The sequence below is a fragment of the Procambarus clarkii genome, chromosome 60 (assembly GCF_040958095.1).
Source record: "Procambarus clarkii isolate CNS0578487 chromosome 60, FALCON_Pclarkii_2.0, whole genome shotgun sequence".
Classification (NCBI taxonomy): domain Eukaryota; kingdom Metazoa; phylum Arthropoda; class Malacostraca; order Decapoda; family Cambaridae; genus Procambarus; species Procambarus clarkii.
This window is the reverse complement of record NC_091209.1, coordinates 23,341,804-23,362,155: the sequence shown is the minus strand read 5'-3', so window position 1 is coordinate 23,362,155 and position 20,352 is coordinate 23,341,804. Positions and strand designations below refer to the sequence as shown.

General features: G+C 48.1%; 2 protein-coding genes across 2 annotated transcripts; both read right to left on the bottom strand.

The window, feature by feature from the left end:
• Positions 1 to 8,134: 8,134 nt before the first annotated feature.
• LOC123767002 (TRIO and F-actin-binding protein-like) lies at positions 8,135 to 12,010 on the bottom strand. The gene is made up of 3 exons (XM_069307344.1): positions 11,881 to 12,010; positions 9,132 to 9,473; positions 8,135 to 9,060 (listed from the first exon to the last, which is right to left on the bottom strand). Exons 1-3 carry the CDS (start codon positions 12,008 to 12,010, stop codon positions 8,135 to 8,137), a joined length of 1,398 nt encoding a protein of 465 aa, XP_069163445.1.
• A 5,992-nt stretch (positions 12,011 to 18,002) lies between these two features.
• On the bottom strand, positions 18,003 to 19,733 carry LOC138353917 (axoneme-associated protein mst101(2)-like). The gene has a single exon (XM_069307343.1). The coding sequence runs from the start codon at positions 19,731 to 19,733 to the stop codon at positions 18,003 to 18,005; it is 1,731 nt and encodes a 576-aa protein (XP_069163444.1).
• Between the last annotated feature and the right edge of the window lie 619 nt (positions 19,734 to 20,352).

Genomic DNA, 20,352 nt, shown 5'->3' with positions numbered 1-20,352 from the left:
GATTGGTTCGAGGCCAGTGCAGAGGAACTGTTACCCCTCGTAGAGGAAAAGAGACGAGCTCTATCATCTTACAAGAACCTGCTCTCAGAAAGGAACCTACAGGCCCTCCGTACTGCCCGCAGTAGAGTTCAACAAACTGCGAGGCGCTGTGCTAACAATTATTGGCTCTACTTTGTTCCAGCATCCAGACTGCGGCCACTGTCGGCAACGTAAGAGGCATGTACGCAGGGATCAAACAGGCAACAGGCCCTATACAAAACAGGATGGCTCCTCTGAAGTCAGCCACTGGAGAGATCATTAAAGACCGTGATCAACAGATGAATTGCTGGGTGGACCATTACTCCGAACTCTACTCCAGAGAGAACTTGGTCAGCATAGAGCCTTTGGATGCAATCGAGTGCCTGCCCATCATGGAAAAATTTGATCTTGAACCGGCTGTGGAAGAAGGTGAGAAAGCAGTGGATTCACTTTCCTCAGGGAAGGCCCCAGGAAACGACGGGTTTCCGCCTGAAGTTCTCAAGTGCGCTCGCGGAACACCTAAAACTGAGCTTCAAGAACCACTGTGCCAGTGCTGGAGGGAGGGCTCGGTGTCACAAGACATGAGAGATGCAAACGTCATCACTCTCTACAAAAATAAAGGTGACAAAAGCGATGTCAACAACTATCGCGGCATCTCCCACCTTAGCGTCGTCGGCAAACTCTTCGCCAGGGTCGTCTTGGTCTGGCTTCAGATTCGTACCGAAAGAGTGTACCCTGAGTCACAGTGCGGTTTCCAAGCAGAGAGGTCGACCACTGACATGGTGTTCTCCCTGAGACAGCTTCAAGAAAAGTGAAGGAGCAGGGAAAAGCCCTGTTCATCGCCTTCATCAACCTTACAAAGGCCTTCGACTTCGTGAGCACTGACGGATTCTTCAAGAACTTGGCCAATATTGGCTGCCCACCCACCCTACTCGGCATGATATATTCGTTCCACAAGGACATAAAGGGAACAATCGTGTACAACGGCTCAACTTCTGAACCATTCAACATCAACAGTGGTGTTAAACAGGGGGTGTGTTCTTGCTCCAACCCTGTTCGGCATCTTCTTCGTGATCCTCGTCAAGCATGCCTTTGGAACAACCACAGAGGGCATCTATCTCCATACAAGATCTGACGGAAAGCTCTATACAGACTCCGAGCAAAGACGAAAGTACAGATGCGAATCCTCAGGAAGTTCCTCTTCGCCGACGATGCAGCGATCACCACACACACAGCAGAAGGCCTGCAGCAGCTACTCAATCGCTTTGCCGCAGCCTGTCCCGTAATCGGCCTGACAATCAGCCCGAAGAAGACACAGGTGATGGGACAAGACGTCAATGAGCTACCCCTGTATGAACATTGCAGACTATGTGCTGGAGGCAGTTCACGAGTTTGTGTACCTGGGCTCCACAATCTCAGACACTCTTTTTCTGGACATTGAGCTCAACAGGCGTATTAGGAAGGCCGCAACAACACTGGCCAGACTCACAAAGCGCGTTTGGGAAAAGGCCAAACTGACAGTTCACACCAAGTCACAAGTCTGCATAGCATGTGTGGTGAGTACACTTCTCTACGGCTCGGAATCCTGGACCCTGCGCTCTCGCCAGGAGAGACGGCTCAATACCTTTCACATGCAGAACCTGAGATGCATCCTTGACATCACGTTGAAAGACTACATCACCAGCAACACAATACTCGAGAGAACAGGAGTCCCTTCAATGTTCACTCTCCTGAAGCTGTGACGCATGCGATGGCTGGGCCATGTCACACGCATGGACGATGGCCGCATACCAAAGGACCTCTTGTATGGAGAACTGGCATCAGGAAGGAGACTCACCAGAAGACCTCAGCTGCGTTTCAAAGACGCCTACAAACGCAACCTCAAGCAGATGAACATTGAAAGCAACACTTGGGAGGCAGCAGCTGCGGACAGATCTGTCTGGAGATGCAAAGTGCAGAAGGGACTCCAGCAATTCCAGGATGAACTGAAGAGGCAGGCGGAGGATAATAAATTTCAGAGGAGGTCTCGACCATTGTCAGACGCACCCGCTTCGGCGTTTATCTGCGCTCGCTGCAGTCGGGACTATCATTCTTGGGTTGGCCTTCACAGCCACAGCAGGCGCTGCATCCAACTAGACTACAACAACTAGACATCCAGGGCACAACTCCATAACCCCACGGGATTGACTAATGCCTACTACTATATAGATGTCATGTCTGTGATGGGAAAAAACATGTTTCTTTTTTAAAAACTATGTTTTTTCATCTTTGAAACCTCTTCGTGTTTTTGTATACCTACTAAATACATGCCTCACCTATGACAGGAAAAAACATGTTTTTTTGAAAGACAGCGCCATCTGTTGGACGTAAGAGCAACTCACACTGTAATCTCCGAAAGTTCTTCACTGACTGCTTTGAAATTTTGACTCAATGTTCCATTCGAATATGTGCAAGCTTTTGTACACCTACTATATAGATGCCACACCTGTGACAGGTAAAACATGCTTTTTAAAAAAAACAGTGCCATTTGTTGCATGTAATAGCAACATACGCTATACTAAATATGTTTTGATTCCATTTCAAGGTTTCCGATTGCATTGATAAATTTAATATTCACAGATTTCGATTTATTTCCATTTTGATTTAATTATTTTGTGTAACATTGTGTTGGAATTGAGCTGTGTTGTTTATCATACCGCTCATTTCGTAAGTATTAGTATAGATGCCACACCTGTTACATGTATAAACATTCTTTTTAATTAATAGAAACAGCGCCATCTGTTGCAAGTAAGAGCAACACATGCTATACTAAATATGGTACGATTGCATTTCAATGTTTCCGATTTCATTGATAAATTGAATTTTCTTATGTTTTGATTTAATTGTTTTGTGTGACATTGAGTTGGAATTGAGCTGTGTTATTTACCATACAGTTCATTTCGTGATTATAGTTTATTTTTTTTATTTCATTTTTTAACTGTTTTTCTTATATTTCAGTGATGGGAACATCAGATCATATGATGTTCCCAATTTTCTGATGGGAACATTAGATCATTTGGAAATGCATTGGACGAGGGAGTGGGGAATGGTGGGGAGGACGAGGGGACTGGGGAGTTGGGGATGGTGCAGACGAGGGGACAGGGGAATGGAGAATGGTGGGGAGGACAAAGGGACAGTTGAGTGAGGAATGGTTTGGAGGACGAGAGGACAGGGGAGGGGGGAAATGGAAGGGAGGACGAGGGGATGGTGGATTGGGAGAGGGTGGGGAGGACTAGGGGATGGTGGATTGGGAGATGGTGGGGAGGACAAGGGGATGGTGGAGTGGGGAATGGCTGAGAGGACACAGGAACAGGGGAGGGGAGAATGGTGGTTAGGACGAGGGGACGGGGGAGTGGGGAATGGTTAGGAGTACGAGGGGATGGGGAGGGGGGAATGGTGGGGAGGACTGGGAGACAGGAGAAGGTTGCTGTGGCTCAGCAACGCACATGGGTTGCTGAGCCACAGCAACACGTGGCCGGGTACAGCTAGTATATAATATAAGTCAAAGAAACTGATGACTTAAGGGACTGGTACAACTAACTGCAAGAACCAGGTGTTCAGCTCCTATAGTTCTTAATAAAATATTTTTAATATTTTCGTCTGGACAAACGAAGGCTGCTGTGGAAAGGCCGGAGAACAGACATAATGGAACAACACAGAGAGAAAATTAGTTTGCACGACAGTGCTGTTTGCCCCAGAAGGGGAATGGAAGAATATTTAAGGAAACTCCGACATAGCGACGGCTGGAGGTGCGCACAGCGTCTCTCCTACAAACATTCACGATACCTTTGAGAGTTTTAAGAAACCACTGATACAGGGCACGCATTTAGATCATAATTGTCACCCAGCTTTAGAGGAGGATCCAGAGGGAGGGTTCCTAGACAGTTAATATCGCAGTAAGGCGAATAGATTAGAGGCACAACGTCGCCATCATACAGACGTAAACAGAGACCACCCCGGCCCCACGCGGCCTCAGTATCAACATCCACCACTCAACCGAGGTAGGCCGAGTTCTCCTGGTTTGCAAACTTTCATCATTGCCTTTGATGACGATACGTCTGAAGATAGGAGTGTTTTCGGAAATATCAGGGCACAAAGTACCCTATATAATGCCATTCTCAAGATATTTAAGATCAAAGTGCACGATGTCAGACCAGATAAACAAGGGAACTTAATCGCAGTGGACCACAAAGACAGCGAGGAACTAGAGCTTTTAGACGTTTCTGACATCTGTGGATACAAAGTCAGATGCCACCAACCACTAGATGACCGATTAGCGACATATGTAATCCGACATGTTATAGATATTAGTGCAGACGACATCAAGGCAAAATTTCATTCAGTATTATTACGGATGTGTGATTTCTGGCGCACATTATTTCAAATTAAATAAGAGAATTGTGCAGTTAACTTGATTTCTCGAGGACTGAGTAGCATGAATAAGGTCTCCTGGCGGTGACTCAGCAGTTACTCACGTCTTCCCTGTGTAATGTCCCTGACCAGACTGGTGGAACTGCCACCTCAAGACCCACAAGGGCCTCATAGGAAGGGAACTGTCAGGGGAAAGTGCCAAGCCATTACGACTATATATATATATATATATATATATATATATATATATATATATATATATATATATATATATATATATATATATATATATATATATATATATAGCACTGGTAACAGGTCAGTATAAGGATTTGGGATGGGACGGGGGGAAAGGAATGGTGCCCAAACACTTGTGGAGGGGTCGGGAAATGAACGCCGACCAGCATGAAGCGAGACCGTCGCTCTACCGTCTAGTCCAAGTGGTTGGGAAGGGCCTCATAGGAGCAAACAGTCAAAATTGCCAATTAGGGAGAAAGGCGGCTTACATTTCAGTTACGTAGACCTATGAGTGTGGGTGGCCAGGGGTATGACGGTACGGATACATCCTATCCTGATGCCAGAGCCCTGGGAGCTGACCTGACGGCTGTTCCCTAAACTGACCTATGGCTGACCTATGGCTGACCTATGGCTGCCCTATGGCTGACCTATGGCTGACCTATGGCTGACCTATGGCTGCCCTATGGCTGACCTATGGCTGTTCCCTAACCTGACCTATAGCTGCCCTAAGGCTGACCTATGGCTGCCCTATGGCTGACCTATGGCTGTTCCCTAAACTGACCTATGGCTGTCCTAAGGCTGACCTATGGCTGCCCTAAGGCTGACCTATGGCTGCCCTAAGGCTGACCTATGGCTGACCTATGGCTGTTCCCTAAACTGACCTATGGCTGCCTTATGGCTGATGCCCTATGGCTGCTCTATGGTTGACCTATGGCTGACCTATGGCTGACCTATGGCTGCCCTATGGCTGCACACAAGATGGTTCATCACACTTTGGCATTCCTCCACTATGTCTAGTCTAACTCGTGGCAGCCAATCACACACTGACCACCGGACGGCCCATCGGCCAATAACGATGCTCGTGGCAATTATAGGGCTTAACGCAGACATTCCACATGTTGGGTCTATTCCCATTAACACATATACTAGGACGGTGCATTCTTGGTTGTGCCGTTGAGAGTGAAACCCAGACTGGGTGCACTGAAATGTACCCCAGAGTGCACTGAAATGTACCCCCAGAGTGCACTGAAATGTACCCCCAGAGTGCACTGAAATATTCCACATTATCATTTGTGGAAAACCAATTACCCACATTAGTTTTTTCTCTCTCTCTCCCTTTCTCTCTTCCTCTCTCTCTCCCTTTCTCTCTTCCTCTCTCTCTCTCTCTCTCTCTCTCTCTCTCTCTCTCTCTCTCTCTCTCTCTCTCTCTCTCTCTCTCTCTCTCTCTCTCTCTCTCTCTCTCTCTCTCTCTCTCTCTCTCTCTCTCTCTCTCTCATGTCAGAAGACCTTACCTTTAAAGAACGCAATAAAGTAGCCGTCACAACTCCAAGAAAAATGACAGGTTGAATAACAAGAACTTTTCACACTAGAGATGCTATACCGATGATGATACTTTTCAAAACGCTTGTGCTATCTAGAGTGGAGTACAGCTGCACAATGACAGCCCCTTTCAAAGCTAGAGTAATTGCTGACCTGGAGAGCGTGCAGAGATCCTTTACTGCTAGAATCCACTCAGTAAAACATCTAAACTATTGGGACCGACTAAAGAGCCTAAATCTGTACTCCCTTGAGCGCAGACAGGAGAGATACATAATAATTTACACGTGGAAAATATTAGAGGGGCTTGTCCCAAACCTGCACACAGAAATAACATCACATGAGACCAGAAGACATGGCAGGATGTGCAGAATATCCCCGTTGAAAAGCAGAGGTGCAACAGGTACTCTGAGAGAGAACTCTATCAACACCAGAGGCCCGAGACTGTTCAACACGCTTCCACTACACATAAGGGACATAACTGGCTGACCCCTCACAGTGTTCAAGAGAGAACTGGATAAGCAACTCCAAAGGATACCTGATCAACCAGGCTGTGACTCATACGTCAGGCTGCGAGCAGCCGCGTCCAACAGCCTGGTTGATCAGTCCAGCAACCAGGAGGCCTGGTCGACGACCGGGCCGCGGGGACGTTAAGCCCCGGAAGCACCTCAAGGTAACCACACCAGGGAATCTGACACCCAGCTCCCGTTTTCTGTAGTTTTATCACTGTAAAAATATTAACTTCCTAAAATGCAGTTTTTATCCTCTCATTTAACAACCTGATCGGCCTTTGTTACCTTACCGGGTTTCTTAATATTTTTTCATGCGGGCGTTTTTGAAAACGTCGTGGAAGATTCCCAGAGCACCGTCTTGTTACCTGTTTGATCTTACTGGAAGATCTTCTCGAGGCTGGTGATCTTACCGGAAGATCTTCCTGAGGGTGGTGATCTTACCGGAAGATCTTCCCGAGGGTGGTGATCTTACCGGAAGATCTTCTCGAGGCTGGTGATCTTACCGGAAGATCTTCCCGAGGGTGGTGATCTTACCGGAAGATCTTCCCGAGGGAGGTGATCTTACCAGAAGATCTTCCCGAGGGTGGTGATCTTACCGGAAGATCTTCCCGAGGGAGGTGATCTTACCGGAAGATCTTCCCGAGGGTGGTGATCTTACCGGAAGATCTTCCTGAGGGTGGTGATCTTACCGGAAGATCTTCCCGAGGGTGGTGATCTTACCGGAAGATCTTCCCGAGGGTGGTGATCTTACCGGAAGATCTTCCCGAGGGAGGTGATCTTACCGGAAGATCTTCCCGAGGGTGGTGATCTTACCGGAAGATCTTCCCGAGGGTTGTGATCTTACCGGAAGATCTTCCCGAGGGTGGTGATCTTACCGGAAGATCTTCCCGAGGGAGGTGATCTTACCGGAAGATCTTCTCGAGGCTGGTGATCTTACTGGAAGATCTTCCCGAGGCTGGTGATCTTACTGGAAGATCTTCCCGAGGGTGGTGATCTTGCCGGAAGAGATCTTCCCGAGGGAGGTGATCTTACTGGAAGATCTTCCCGAGGGTGGTGATCTTACCAAAAGATCGGTGGGGGGGGGGGGGGAGCTCTCTGACTCCTGTTTACATGAAATATTGGTGGTTTGGTTGTAATAAAACTCTACTGGACCGTAGAGTTGACTTTATGGTAAAGTTACCTGAGAGACGGTCTCACATGTTTGGACAGGGACAGAACTTCAGGTGCTTTCCACTGGGCTTATTTCCCCGAGATACGCCAGTGAGCGAGTAGGTATCTGGGAGACAGGTGTTCTGGGCTGTATCCTGTGGATATGAAAGATGGTGGAACATATGTGGTAGATATGGAAGAGAAATTGAAATTTCTCACTCACACACACACACACACACACACACACACACACACACACACACACACACACACACACACACACATACACACTGCCATCTGTGCAGATTGCTTGCCCTTTATCTTTGCAGAAAATTTGCATACCAGAGCCTCGTGATGATGTTTTGACGTATCACATTGTCCCTCAGGGTCGCCGGCGTGAGACCCGGAAAATTGGGGCTCATCAGCAAGTCCATAAAAGAGCAGCCACAAAGTTTGAGAGCAGAGAGCTACTCAAGACGTCTGGTGAAGAGTCATTCGTATTGATGACGACCCACGGCTCTGAGGTCTCTGAGGGCTGGTCCCTGAGGGCTGGTCTCTGAGGGCTGGTCCCTGAGGGCTGGTCTCTGAGGGCTGGTCCCTGAGGGCTGGTCTCTGAGGGCTGGTCCCTGAGGGCTGGTCCCTGAGGGCTGGTCTCTGAGGGCTGGTCTCTGAGGGCTGGTCTCTGAGGACTGGTCCCTGAGGGCTGGTCCCTGAGGGCTGGTCTCTGAGGGCTGGTCTCTGAGGGCTGGTCTCTGAGGGCTGGTCCCTGAGGGCTGGTCCCTGAGGGCTGGTCTCTGAGGGCTGGTCCCTGAGGGCTGGTCTCTGAGGGCTGGTCCCTGAGGGCTGGTCTCTGAGGGCTGGTCCCTGAGGGCTGGTCTCTGAGGGCTGGTCTCTGAGGGCTGGTCTCTGAGGGCTGGTCCCTGAGGGCTGGTCTCTGAGGGCTGGTCCCTGAGGGCTGGTCTCTGAGGGCTGGTCCCTGAGGGCTGGTCTCTGAGGGCTGGTCCCTGAGGGCTGGTCTCTGAGGGCTGGTCCCTGAGGGCTGGTCTCTGAGGGATGGTCTCTGAGGGCTGGTCCCTGAGGGCTGGTCTCTGAGGGCTGGTCTCTGAGGGCTGGTCTCTGAAGGCTGGTCTCTGAAGGCTGGTCTCTGAGGGCTGGTCTCTGAGGGCTGGTCTCTGAAGGCTGGTCTCTGAAGGCTGGTCTCTGAGGGCTGGTCTCTGAGGTTTGGTCTCTGAGGGCTGGTCTCTGAGGGCTGGTCTATGAGGGTGAGTGTCCGAGGGCTGGTCTCTGAGGGCTGGTCTATGAGGGCTGGTCTCTGAGGGCTGGTCTATGAGGGTGAGTGTCCGAGGGCTGGTCTCTGAGGGCTCGTCTCCGAGGGCTGGTCTCTGAGGGCTGGTCTCTGAGGTCTGGTCTCTGAGGGCTGGTCTATGAGGGCTGGTCTATGAGGGCTGGTCTATGAGGGTGAGTGTCCGAGGGCTGGTCTCTGAGGGCTGGTCTCTGAGGTCTGGTCTCTGAGAGCTGGTCTCTGAGGGCTGGTCTCTGAGGTCTGGTCTCTGAGGTCTGGTCTCTGAGGGCTGGTCTCTGAGGGCTGGTCTATGAGGGCTGGTCTATGAGGGTGAGTGTCCGAGAGCTGGTCTCTGAGGGCTGGTCTCTGAGGTCTGGTCTCTGAGGGCTGGTCTCTGAGGGCTGGTCTCTGAGGGCTGGTCTCTGAGGTTTGATCTCGGAGGGCTCGTCTCCGAGGGCTGGTCTCTGAGGGCTGGTCTCTGAGGGCTGGTCTATGAGGGCTGGTCTCTGAGGGCTGGTCTATGAGGGTGAGTGTCCGAGGGCTGGTCTCTGAGGGCGATGTAATAGTTGTTGAGATGACTTGAGTAGAGACTTACGACCTGACTTACGAGACATTCACAAGGAGGTGAGGTAAGGTCTAACAAACTTCACCTCCAGTAGTTTCTAGAGTAGGAAGGTAATCCCTTGTTACCAGATTCAAATACGTCCATTCTACGGAAAATTGGGGATAGACGGATATACAAGCTCGTCACGAGAGAAGGAGAGGGAAGTTATAGCCCCGCTCCTGTGCCAGGTAAGTCCCTACGGGCTCACCATAGCCCGTGCTACTTGGAACTTTTTGTTTCCAGTAGCTAAATTTTAAACAACAGGAGAGGATTGCGGGCTATTCATGCCCGTGCCACCTTTTGGGTGGCTTAATCTTCATCAATCAATCGATCAATTGAGGGAGAGGAGAGTTTGTGTTCGGTGTCTCAGTCCAGACAGGAGTCTGGAGCCAGGTTCACGAAAGTACTTACGCAAGCACTTACGAACGTGTACATCTTTCCTTAATCTTTGACGGTTTTGGTTACATTTATTAAACAGATTACAAGCATGAAAACTTCCCATTCAACTGTTGTTATTGTTATAAACAGCCTCCTGGTGCTTCGGAGCTCATTAACTGTTTAATAATTGGAAACAAAGACGCCAAAGATTGAGAAAAAATGTACAGGTTCGTAAGTGCTTACGTAAGTGCTGTTGTGAATCTGGTCCCTGGGGTGTAGACATCACGGGGAGGGGGGGGGGGACTGACAATCTGGTGTCTACAAGGAAGCTTCATCACTACTGTCCCTTGAGTGGGTACTGGTCCCTTATGTTCTAACCTCACAAGTGTTGATCATTATATTGCCTTGATAGGGAAGATAGATTAGTTTTTTATAATATAATAGATAAATAAATATATATATATATATATATATATATATATATATATATATATATATATATATATATATATATATATATATATATATATATATTACTAAACTGTCTTTCCGGCTCTATGATCTGAGAATATTTAGGGGAACAATGCTGAAGATGAGCGAGTAACTCCTCTTTAGGGTCCTCTACGTGCTGCAGTAGCCCCCAAGACTCTGGGTGTCTCCTCTACGTGCTGCAGTAGCCCCCAATACTCTGGGTGTCTCCTCTACGTGCTGCAGTAGCTCCCAATACTCTGGGTGTCTCCTCTACGTGCTGCAGTAGCCCCCAATACTCTGGGTGTCTCCTCTACGTGCTGTTCCCTTAACTATGTCTTTTTTTAAGGAGAAACTACTTTACGTGCATGTCACGTGTATACGCAACTTTGAATAACATCTTATGACTCTAGACAATAACAGCTCTCACCATAATATTTAACGGAACTAAGAGTTCCATTACTCCCTTGCTTGGTAGAAGGGAAACATTGTGGCCGGCCATGTCAAGAGTGCTGCTCTCACTCAGGTGGAAGCAGGTTGACGGGGAACTCAGCAGAGTATGACAAGTTCTTGGCATAAAGGATGCTCTAAGGAGTATGGGGAAGATATCAATAAGGTGAACCTGCAATGACGAAATAAGGACTCTCTCCTATTTAGCTTTTCTTCAGAAACTTCTTTTCAAAGGCATTTTTACCAGTAAACAGTTAACTGTTGCGGCCACTTTGGGTCAGTAACCGAGTTCTTGCTGTTGTAACCTCTATTTCTGTATCCAATCCCAAAGTCGGTGGTAAGTTTTCAAGAACTGGCTGTGGCAAGTAGTAGTGCAAAGAATAAAAGGCGGGATAAACAATACACAATTACACCTTCACCAATATATTAACATCTTCACAATTATATATTTTATATTAAAGTTTTACAACACGTATTTACAAAGTGTCTCTTTCACTCAGGACACAACACATCGACAGTGTTCATCAATCCTGGTGACTCCACTTTCCAGGTACACGTCGTCCACACCTAATGCAAACACCGGCGAGTTCACCTTCAACATGGGCCAGTCCACTCACACCATATTATCACTATGTGCCAATACCCCACCTCCACTCTCTAGATACACACTGGTAGAGGGTTTCAGCAACACGCTGACAGGGGTAGCTATTGCCCTGGCACAAGTCTCTAGCTTCGCTAGCAGCACTCCTCAACAGATGCACCACTGTCGTCGCATAACTCTTCCTGATCAATCCCGGGTACATCGGTCCATCCAACACTGCATAAACCAGCAGCTAACACACTGCTATAACCGACGGCGGCCACTTCGTCCTCTCACAGGACCAAGTCAAGAGTTCTTAAACTGCCCAAGGTAAACTACCTTCCTCGGCTCAATCGCCTGCTTATGTCACCTCTGTGAACATAAAACGTCATTAACTAGACGAACAGTACACTGGGTGCCCTTAGGATAACACCCTTCCCCTCGAGGAATTGAAATTGTAAATTGTAGCCACAACCTAGATGGCGTTGATCTCGATTCGCCACACTCCAGAGGTCATCATCATCGACCTCGTCTTCTAACTGAGGCAGGAAACCGGAGCCTTTCACTGATACCACGCCACCACCAACAGATGGCGTTGTCTGCATAGCACCCAATACCGGGGAGATAGAGTGCAGACCCATAGATGGCGCTGAAATCGCCACTATTAACATTATTATCACCATGTAACATTAACCATTAACTAAAGTGCAAGAAGTCTGCTGATTTGCTCACGAAGAACTCTTCGCTAACTCCAAGCGAAACGCCTTGAAGAGACGAATGTCGTTAATGCCTTTACATGCCCACATAGAGACTATCATCTGTGGGGTAATTCCTAGCAGGCATTAATGTGTTATTTTATTTAATTATTGATTTTTTAGTTTATTTATATTAAATTTAATAAATTAATTTATTTAATTTAATTGATATTACTTCAAATAGTGAACTGTATTTTAAAATTTAACCTGCCAAGTCTTACCTGAATACATGTGGCAGGTTGTTAAATGTTCATAGCTTATACTACAATTGGTGGGGTATAAATAAGCTATATGCACTTGCTGTTTGAATAGGCTACAGTATTTGTGTTAATACTTTTAATTATTATATTGTGAACATGTGTTAGTGTTAAGTTAAATGGGTTCTCAGCTGTGATTGCTGATATGGCCTGTTTTGGCGGTGAGAGAGAACTGGTCGCTAAACATCAACATTGGGTTAGCCACACGTGGACCTAATGGTCATGTAATGGCGGCTGGCACTGAATGGTGGCACTGAATGGTGGCACTGAATGGCATCTATTGGGGCAGTCGAAGCATGCAACCGTCTGTGGTGTTTGTAGGTGGTAAACTCTCGGTAACCTCTCTCCCTTGAACTACACCTTCCAAATGACTACAGAATATTAACTGCATCCACAAATATGTTATATTACAAATAAACGTTATGTTATTTATTGTAAACCTGGCTTACCCTGGTTTGGGGCTTCTCCCGCTGCATAATCATATCAGCAATACTACATAATGAATAAGAGCTCTACAAACATTTGTATACTGTACGGATATAATTAGCACTTTCCGTTGTTAGTGTAAGTGTCGCTGTGGCAGTTTCTCGGTTGGTCGACTTATAATTTTGAGTGTGTGACGAGGTGTGCGTGTCGCGATACTCCCACAAGAAGCCCTCTCGTGTGTTTGTTTACATTCTGGTACAATGACTGGCTGGCTCCCTGCGCGGGAGTGTCTGTCGGTTCCAATTCTGTCCTTTGTTGACATTAGGAGGAAGCCTTTAAGTTTATTATATATTTCATCTAGTTAAAGCATTAACAACAGTTTTTTATTGAGTTGAATTACTAAACTGTCGCTTTAAAAGATACGTGATATGTAAATATATGTGTTTTATGACGTCACAGAATCTCCCATGCTCCTTAAACTTTTGATGACTAACTAATGTAAATTAACTTACATCTTATGATGGTTACAGTGTTAATATATATTATTAGTATGTGTCAGATTCCCGACATCATCCCCAGTGATCTCAATATATGTAGACAAGACAATAACAACAACAAAGACCTGCCAGAAATAAAGATGAGACGGTTCCTACACACAACTAGACGGTAACCAGATATATCTTGACCGCCATCACTGAGAGAGTCGACGGCCACTGTGACCGGAGATTAGAGAGAGCTGAGTGTTGTGGGTGCCACCATGTGAGTGGCATTACTACCATCAACTCCAGCAACACCTGTAACATTAACAACAACAACAACACCAACATCAGCTACAACAACAGCAACATCAGCTACAACAACAGCAACATCAGCTACAACAACAGCAACATCAGCTACAACAACAACAACAGCAACATCAGCTACAACAACAGCAACATCAGCTACAACAACAGCAACATCAGCTACAACAACAGCAACATCAGCCATAACAACAGCAACATCAGCAGCAACAACAACAACAGCAACATCAGCAGCAACAACAACAGCACCAGCATCAGCAGCAACAACAACAGCAGCAACAACAACAGCAGCAACAACAACAGCAACATCAGCAGCAACAACAACAACAGCACCAGCATCAGCAGCAACAACAACAGCAGCAACAACAACAGCAGCAACAACAACAGCAGCAACAACAACAGCAGCAACAACAACAGCAGCAACAACAACAGCACCAGCATCAGCAGCAACAACAACAGCACCAGCATCAGCAGCAACAACAACAGCAGCAACAACAACAGCACCAGCATCAGCAGCAACAACATCAGCAGCAACAACAACAACAGCAACATCAGCAGCAACAACAACAGCACCAGCAGCAACAACAACAGCAGCAACAACAACAGCAGCAACAACAACAGCAACATCAGCAGCAACAACAACAACAGCACCAGCATCAGCAGCAACAACAACAGCAGCAACAACAACAGCAGCAACAACAACAGCAGCAACAACAACAGCAGCAACAACAACAGCAGCAACAACAACAGCAGCCACAACAACAACAGCAGCAACAACAACAGCAGCAACAACAACAGCAGCAACAACAACAGCAGCCACAACAACAGCAGCAACAACAACAGCAGCCACAACAACAGCAGCCACAACAACAACAGCAGCAACAACAGCAGCAACAACAACAGCAGCAACAACAGCAGCAACAACAACAGCACCAGCATCAGCAGCAACAACAACAGCAGCCGCAACAACAGCAGCAACAACAACAGCAGCCACAACAACAGCAGCAACAACAACAGCAGCAACAACAGCAGCAACAGCAACAACAGCAGCCATAACAACAGCAGCCACAACAACAGCAGCCACAACAACAGCAGCAACAACAACAGCAGCAACAACAGAAACAGCAGCAGCTACAAAACAAGAGACAGCAGCAGTAACAGCTGCCACCATGAACAGTAGCAACAACAATAACAAAAAAGCCTCATCAAAATAAGGAGAAACAACAGCAGTAGCAGCAGCAGCAGTAGCAGCAACAGCAGTAGCAGCAACAGCAGTAGCAGCAGGAACAACAGTTGCAGCAACAGCAGTAGCAGCAACAGCAGTAGCAGCAACAGCAGTAGCAGCAGCAACAGCAGTAGCAGCAACAGCAGTAGCAGCAGCAACAGCAGTAGCAGCAGCAACAACAGTAGCAGCAGCAACAACAGTAGCAGCAGCAACAGCAGTAGCAGCAGCAACAGCAGTAGCAGCAGGAACAACAGTTGCAGCAGGAACAACAACGCAAGCAACAGCAGTAGCAGCAGCAGCAGCAACAAAGTAGAGACGAGAGTTTGATAACTTCAAGGCCTCCGACAATGTATAACACAGCACCTAAAAATATACAAGAATCCCATGCAAAATAGATGTGTAAAATAACCTACACAATATATACATAACCCAACATACACGAAATATTTAAAACATTTATAAATAAACTACAAAAGTTCCAATAAAGATTTATGTTCTATGAAAACAAAAAGTGATTAAAACAAGAAGTGTACTTTACAAAGTTGGCAATTCATTCTTGGAAGATTTAGGACTGACTTATTTAAATATTCAAATCAGTCTTCCCCGTAATATTCCAGGATTTCCTAAAGTGTAGCCAAAAAAAATTTTCTCGACACAATTTTCAGATTGAGGAATGTTGATGATGGAGTACGAAGAGGCTGAGTTGATGGAAAGGTGTGAAAAGAAAAGAAATATGAGGGATCTAATTTTAATCGACTTCTTATCCGCTGGAAGAATTGTTTTGATTAGGAATGTACAGGGGGGGAGGTTCCACAAAGGGGTGTTCACAAAGGGGTGTTCACAAAGGGGTGTTCACAAAGGGGTGTCCACAAAGGGGTGTCCACAGGGGGGTGACCTCCCTGTGTTACTGTAAGGAGTGATACGTCAGACGTGTGTCATCACGTCTGTGGCGTGGTGTCATCAGCGGAGTCCCACAAGGCTCTGTACTCGGACTTATCTTCTTTCTGATATACGTAAAGGATCTTTCAGAGGATATAGACTCATTCCTCTCAATGTTTGCTGGCGATGCTAAAATTATGAGAAGGGCTAAGACAGAGGAGGACAGGAAGAGACTTCAAGATGACCTGGCCAGACTGAGGGAATGGTCCAACAAATGGCCACTAGAGTTCAACTCGAGCAAGTGCAAAGTGATGAAGATAGGCGTAGGGGTCAGGAGGCCAAACACAAGGTTCCAGCTGGGAGAGAAAATCCTCTAGGAATCACGAAGAGAGAATAATCTGGGGGTTGATATCACACCAGACCAGTCTCCTGAAGCCCACATCAAGAGGATATCATCAGCGGCATATGCAAGGCTAGCGAGCATAAAAACTACCGTCAGAAAGTTGTGTAAGGAATCATTCAGAACCTTGTATATCTCATACGTCAGACCAGTAATGGAGTATGCAGTAGTTCAGCCTGTAGTCCACATGTAGTCAAACACAAAACGAAGTTAGAAAAGGTTCAGAGGTATGCCACCAGGCTAGTCCCCGAGTTGAGGGGTATGAGCTACGAGGGAAGATTACTGGAACTAAACCTAATGACACTGACAGACAGAAGAGTTAGGGGAGACATGATAACTACCTATAAAGTGCTTAGAGGAATTGACAGGGTATATAGATAAACTATTAAGCACGGGTTGTACGCGAACAAGGGAACACTGGTGGAAACTTAGTTCCCAAAAAGAGCCACAGGGACGTCAGAAAGACCTTTTTCAGTGTCAGAGTAGTTAGCAGATGGAATGCATTAGTAAGTGTTGTGGTGGAGGCTGACTCCATACACAGTTTCAAATGTAGATATGATAGAGCCCAGTAGGCTCAGGAATCTGCACACCTGTTGATTGACAGTTGAGAGCCGGGACTAAAGAGCCGAAGCTCAACCCCCGCAAACACAACTAGGTGAGTGAAGTCCATTGTTCCTTTAGTGTTTGATTCAGTGTTAAATATGTCCATATATAGTGGGATGGTAGTGTTGGTATAGTGCTCACCGTGTTCACACACATGGCTCAGGACGGGCCAGGCTTGGTGCTGTGTTCACACACATGGCTCAGGGCGGGCCAGGCTTGGTGCCGTGTTCACACACATGGCTCAGGGCGGGCCAGGCTTGGTGCCGTGTTCACACACATGGCTCAGGGCGGACCAGGCTTGGTGCTGTGTTCACACACATGGCTCAGAACTGGCCAGGCTTGGTGCCGTGTCACACACACATGGCTCAGGGCAGGCCAGGCTTGGTGCCGTGTTCACACACATGGCTCAGGGCGGGCCAGGCTTGAGGCCATGTCACACACACATGGCTCAGGGCGGGCCAGGCTTGAGGCCATGTCACACACATGGCTCAGGGCGGGACAGGCTTGGTGCCGTATCACACACACATGGCTCAGGGCGGACCAGGCTTGGTGCCGTGTTCACACACATGGCTCAGGGCGGACCAGGCTTGGTGCCGTGTTCACACACATGGCTCAGGGCAGGCCAGGCTTGGTGCCGTGTTCACACACATGGCTCAGGGCAGGCCAGGCTTGGTGCCGTGTCACACACATGGCTCAGGGCAGGCCAGGCTTGAGGCCATGTCACACACATGGCTCAGGGCGGACCAGGCTTGGTGCCGTGTCACACACACATGGCTCAGGGCGGGCCAGGCTTGGTGCCGTGTTCACACACATGGCTCAGGGCGGGCCAGGCTTGGTGCTGTCTCACACACACATGGCTCAGGGCAGGCCAGGCTTGAGGCCATGTCACACACATGGCTCAGGGCAGGCCAGGCTTGGTGCCGTGTCACACACATGGCTCAGGGCAGGCCAGGCTTGGTGCCGTGTCACACACATGGCTCAGGCCAGGCCAGGCTTGGTGCCGTGTCACACACATGGCTCAGGGCAGGCCAGGCTTGGTGCCGTGTCACACACATGGCTCAGGGCAGGCCAGGCTTGAGGCCATGTCACACACATGGCTCAGGGCGGACCAGGCTTGGTGCCGTGTCACACACATGGCTCAGGGAGAACATGGGATGACAGCGCCTCATACCCATAGATGATCTTGGTCCCTACAATGATTACATCATAAAGTTCACAACGCGGTTATCAACCGAGGATGACAGAGGATCAGCTACAGTTGGCCTCTGGTGGAAATTGCTCTTGTGGAGCGTTTACTGCGTGCGTCGTTGTAGCGTTTACTGCGTGCGTCGTTGCAGCGTTTACTGCGTGCGTCGTTGCAGCGTTTACTGCGTGCGTCGTTGCAGCGTTTACTGCGTGCGTCGTTGTAGCGTTTACTGCGTGCGTTGTTGTAGCGTTTACTGCGTGCGTCGTTGCAGCGTTTACTGCGTGCGTCGTTGCAGCGTTTACTGCGTGCGTCGTTGCAGCGTTTACTGCGTGCGTCGTTGCAGCGTTTACTGCGTGCGTCGTTGCAGCGTTTACTGCGTGCGTCGTTGCAGCGTTTACTGCGTGCGTCATTGCAGCGTTTACTGCATGCGTCGTTGTAGCGTTTACTGCGTGCGTCGTTGTAGCGTTTACTGCGTGCGTCGTTGTAGCGTTTACTGCGTGCGTCGTTGTAGCGTTTACTGCGTGCGTCATTGTAGCGTTTACTGCGTGCGTCGTTGTAGCGTTTACTGCGTGCGTCGTTGTAGCGTTTACTGCGTGCGTCGTTGTAGGGTTTACTGCGTGCGTCGTTGTAGCGTTTACTGCGTGCGTCGTTGTAGCGTTTACTGCGTGCGTCGTTGTAGCGTTTACTGCGTGCGTTGTTGTAGCGTTTACTGCGTGCGTCGTTGTTGCGTTTACTGCGTGCGTCGTTGTAGCGTTTACTGCGTGCGTCGTTGTAGCGTTTACTGCGTGCGTCGTTGTAGCGTTTACTGCGTGCGTCGTTGTAGCGTTTACTGCGTGCGTCGTTGTAGCGTTTACTGCGTGCGTTGTTGTAGCGTTTACTGCGTGCGTTGTTGTAGCGTTTACTGCGTGCGTTGTTGTAGCGTTTACTGCGTGCGTTGTTGCAGCGTTTACTGCGTGCGTTGTTGTAGCGTTTACTGCGTGCGTTGTTGCAGCGTTTACTGCGTGCGTTGTTGTAGCGTTTACTGCGTGCGTTGTTGCAGCGTTTACTGCGTGCGTTGTTGCAGCGTTTACTGCGTGCGTTGTTGTAGCGTTTACTGCGTGCGTTGTTGCAGCGTTTACTGCGTGCGTTGTTGTAGCGTTTACTGCGTGCGTTGTTGTAGCGTTTACTGCGTGCGTTGTTGCAGCATTTACTGCGTGCGTTGTTGTAGCGTTTACTGCGTGCGTTGTTGCAGCGTTTACTGCGTGCGTTGTTGTAGCGTTTACTGCGTGCGTTGTTGCAGCGTTTACTGCGTGCGTTGTTGTAGCGTTTACTGCGTGCGTTGTTGTAGCGTTTACTGCGTGCGTTGTTGCAGCGTTTACTGCGTGCGTCATTGTAGCGTTTACTGCGTGCGTTGTTGTAGCGTTTACTGCGTGCGTTGTTGCAGCGTTTACTGCGTGCGTCGTTGCAGCGTTTACTGCGTGCGTTGTTGCAGCGTTTACTGCGTGCGTCGTTGCAGCGTTTACTGCGTGCGTTGTTGCAGCGTTTACTGCGTGCGTCGTTGCAGCGTTTACTGCGTGCGTTGTTGCAGCGTTTACTGCGTGCGTCGTTGTAGCGTTTACTGCGTGCGTCATTGCAGCGTTTACTGCGTGCGTTGTTGCAGCGTTTACTGCGTGCGTCATTGCAGCGTTTACTGCGTGGGTCGTTGTAGCGTTTACTGCGTGCGTTGTTGCAGCGTTTACTGCGTGCGTCGTTGCAGCGTTTACTGCGTGCGTCGTTGTAGCGTTTACTGCGTGCGTCGTTGTAGCGTTCCCTTAACATCTTGCACTGGTAAGGCCACAAATGCGATATGTAGTACAACCTGTCTCCCGAAACCCACACAAAAAGAATATCATCAGCAGCGTATGAGAGGCTGGCTGACATCAGAAAGGTGTTTAACAATTTGTGTAAGGAATCATTTAGAACTTTGTATACCACATATGTCAGAATAATCCTGAAGTATGCGGCTCCAGCAAGGCGTCCATACTAGTCAAGTACAAAACTATGTTGGAGAAGGTTCTAAGGTATAACAGTCTCCGTGGTGTAGTGGTAAGATACTCGCCTGGCGTTCCGCGAGCGCTTTGTCATGGGTTCGTATCCTGGCCGGGGAGGATTTACTGGGCGCAAATCCTTTTCTGTAGCCTCTGTTTAACTCAACAGTAAAATGTATACTTGGCTGTAACAACGATTCTTCGCGGCGGGGATCGTATTCCATTGACCTGCCCGAAACGCTACGCGTACTAGTGGCTGTACAAGAATGTAACAACTCTTGTATATATCTCAAAAGGTATAAAAACAAACTCCTAAATAGCACCTGCTTATCAGTTTACAACCAAAATGTTAGGTCACTTGGTAAACATTTTGATTATATAAATGCACTTCTTACAGCACTAGGTACTAA

Bases quoted from the DNA above. Each gene is read 5' to 3' on its own strand.
- LOC123767002 (XM_069307344.1), bottom strand. From the start codon at position 12,010: ATGCAGACAACGCCATCTGTTGGTGGTGGCGTGGTATCAGTGAAAGGC. The intron at 9,474-11,880 runs GTTGTGGCTACA...CATCGCCCTCAG, and splicing joins TCGAGATCAACGCCATCTAG to AGACCAGCCCTCGGACACTC. The intron at 9,061-9,131 runs GCCCTCAGAGAC...CTCATAGACCAG, and splicing joins AGACCAGACCTCAGAGACCA to CCCTCAGAGACCAGACCTCA.
- LOC138353917 (XM_069307343.1), bottom strand. From the start codon at position 19,733: ATGTTAAGGGAACGCTACAACGACGCACGCAGTAAACGCTACAACGAC.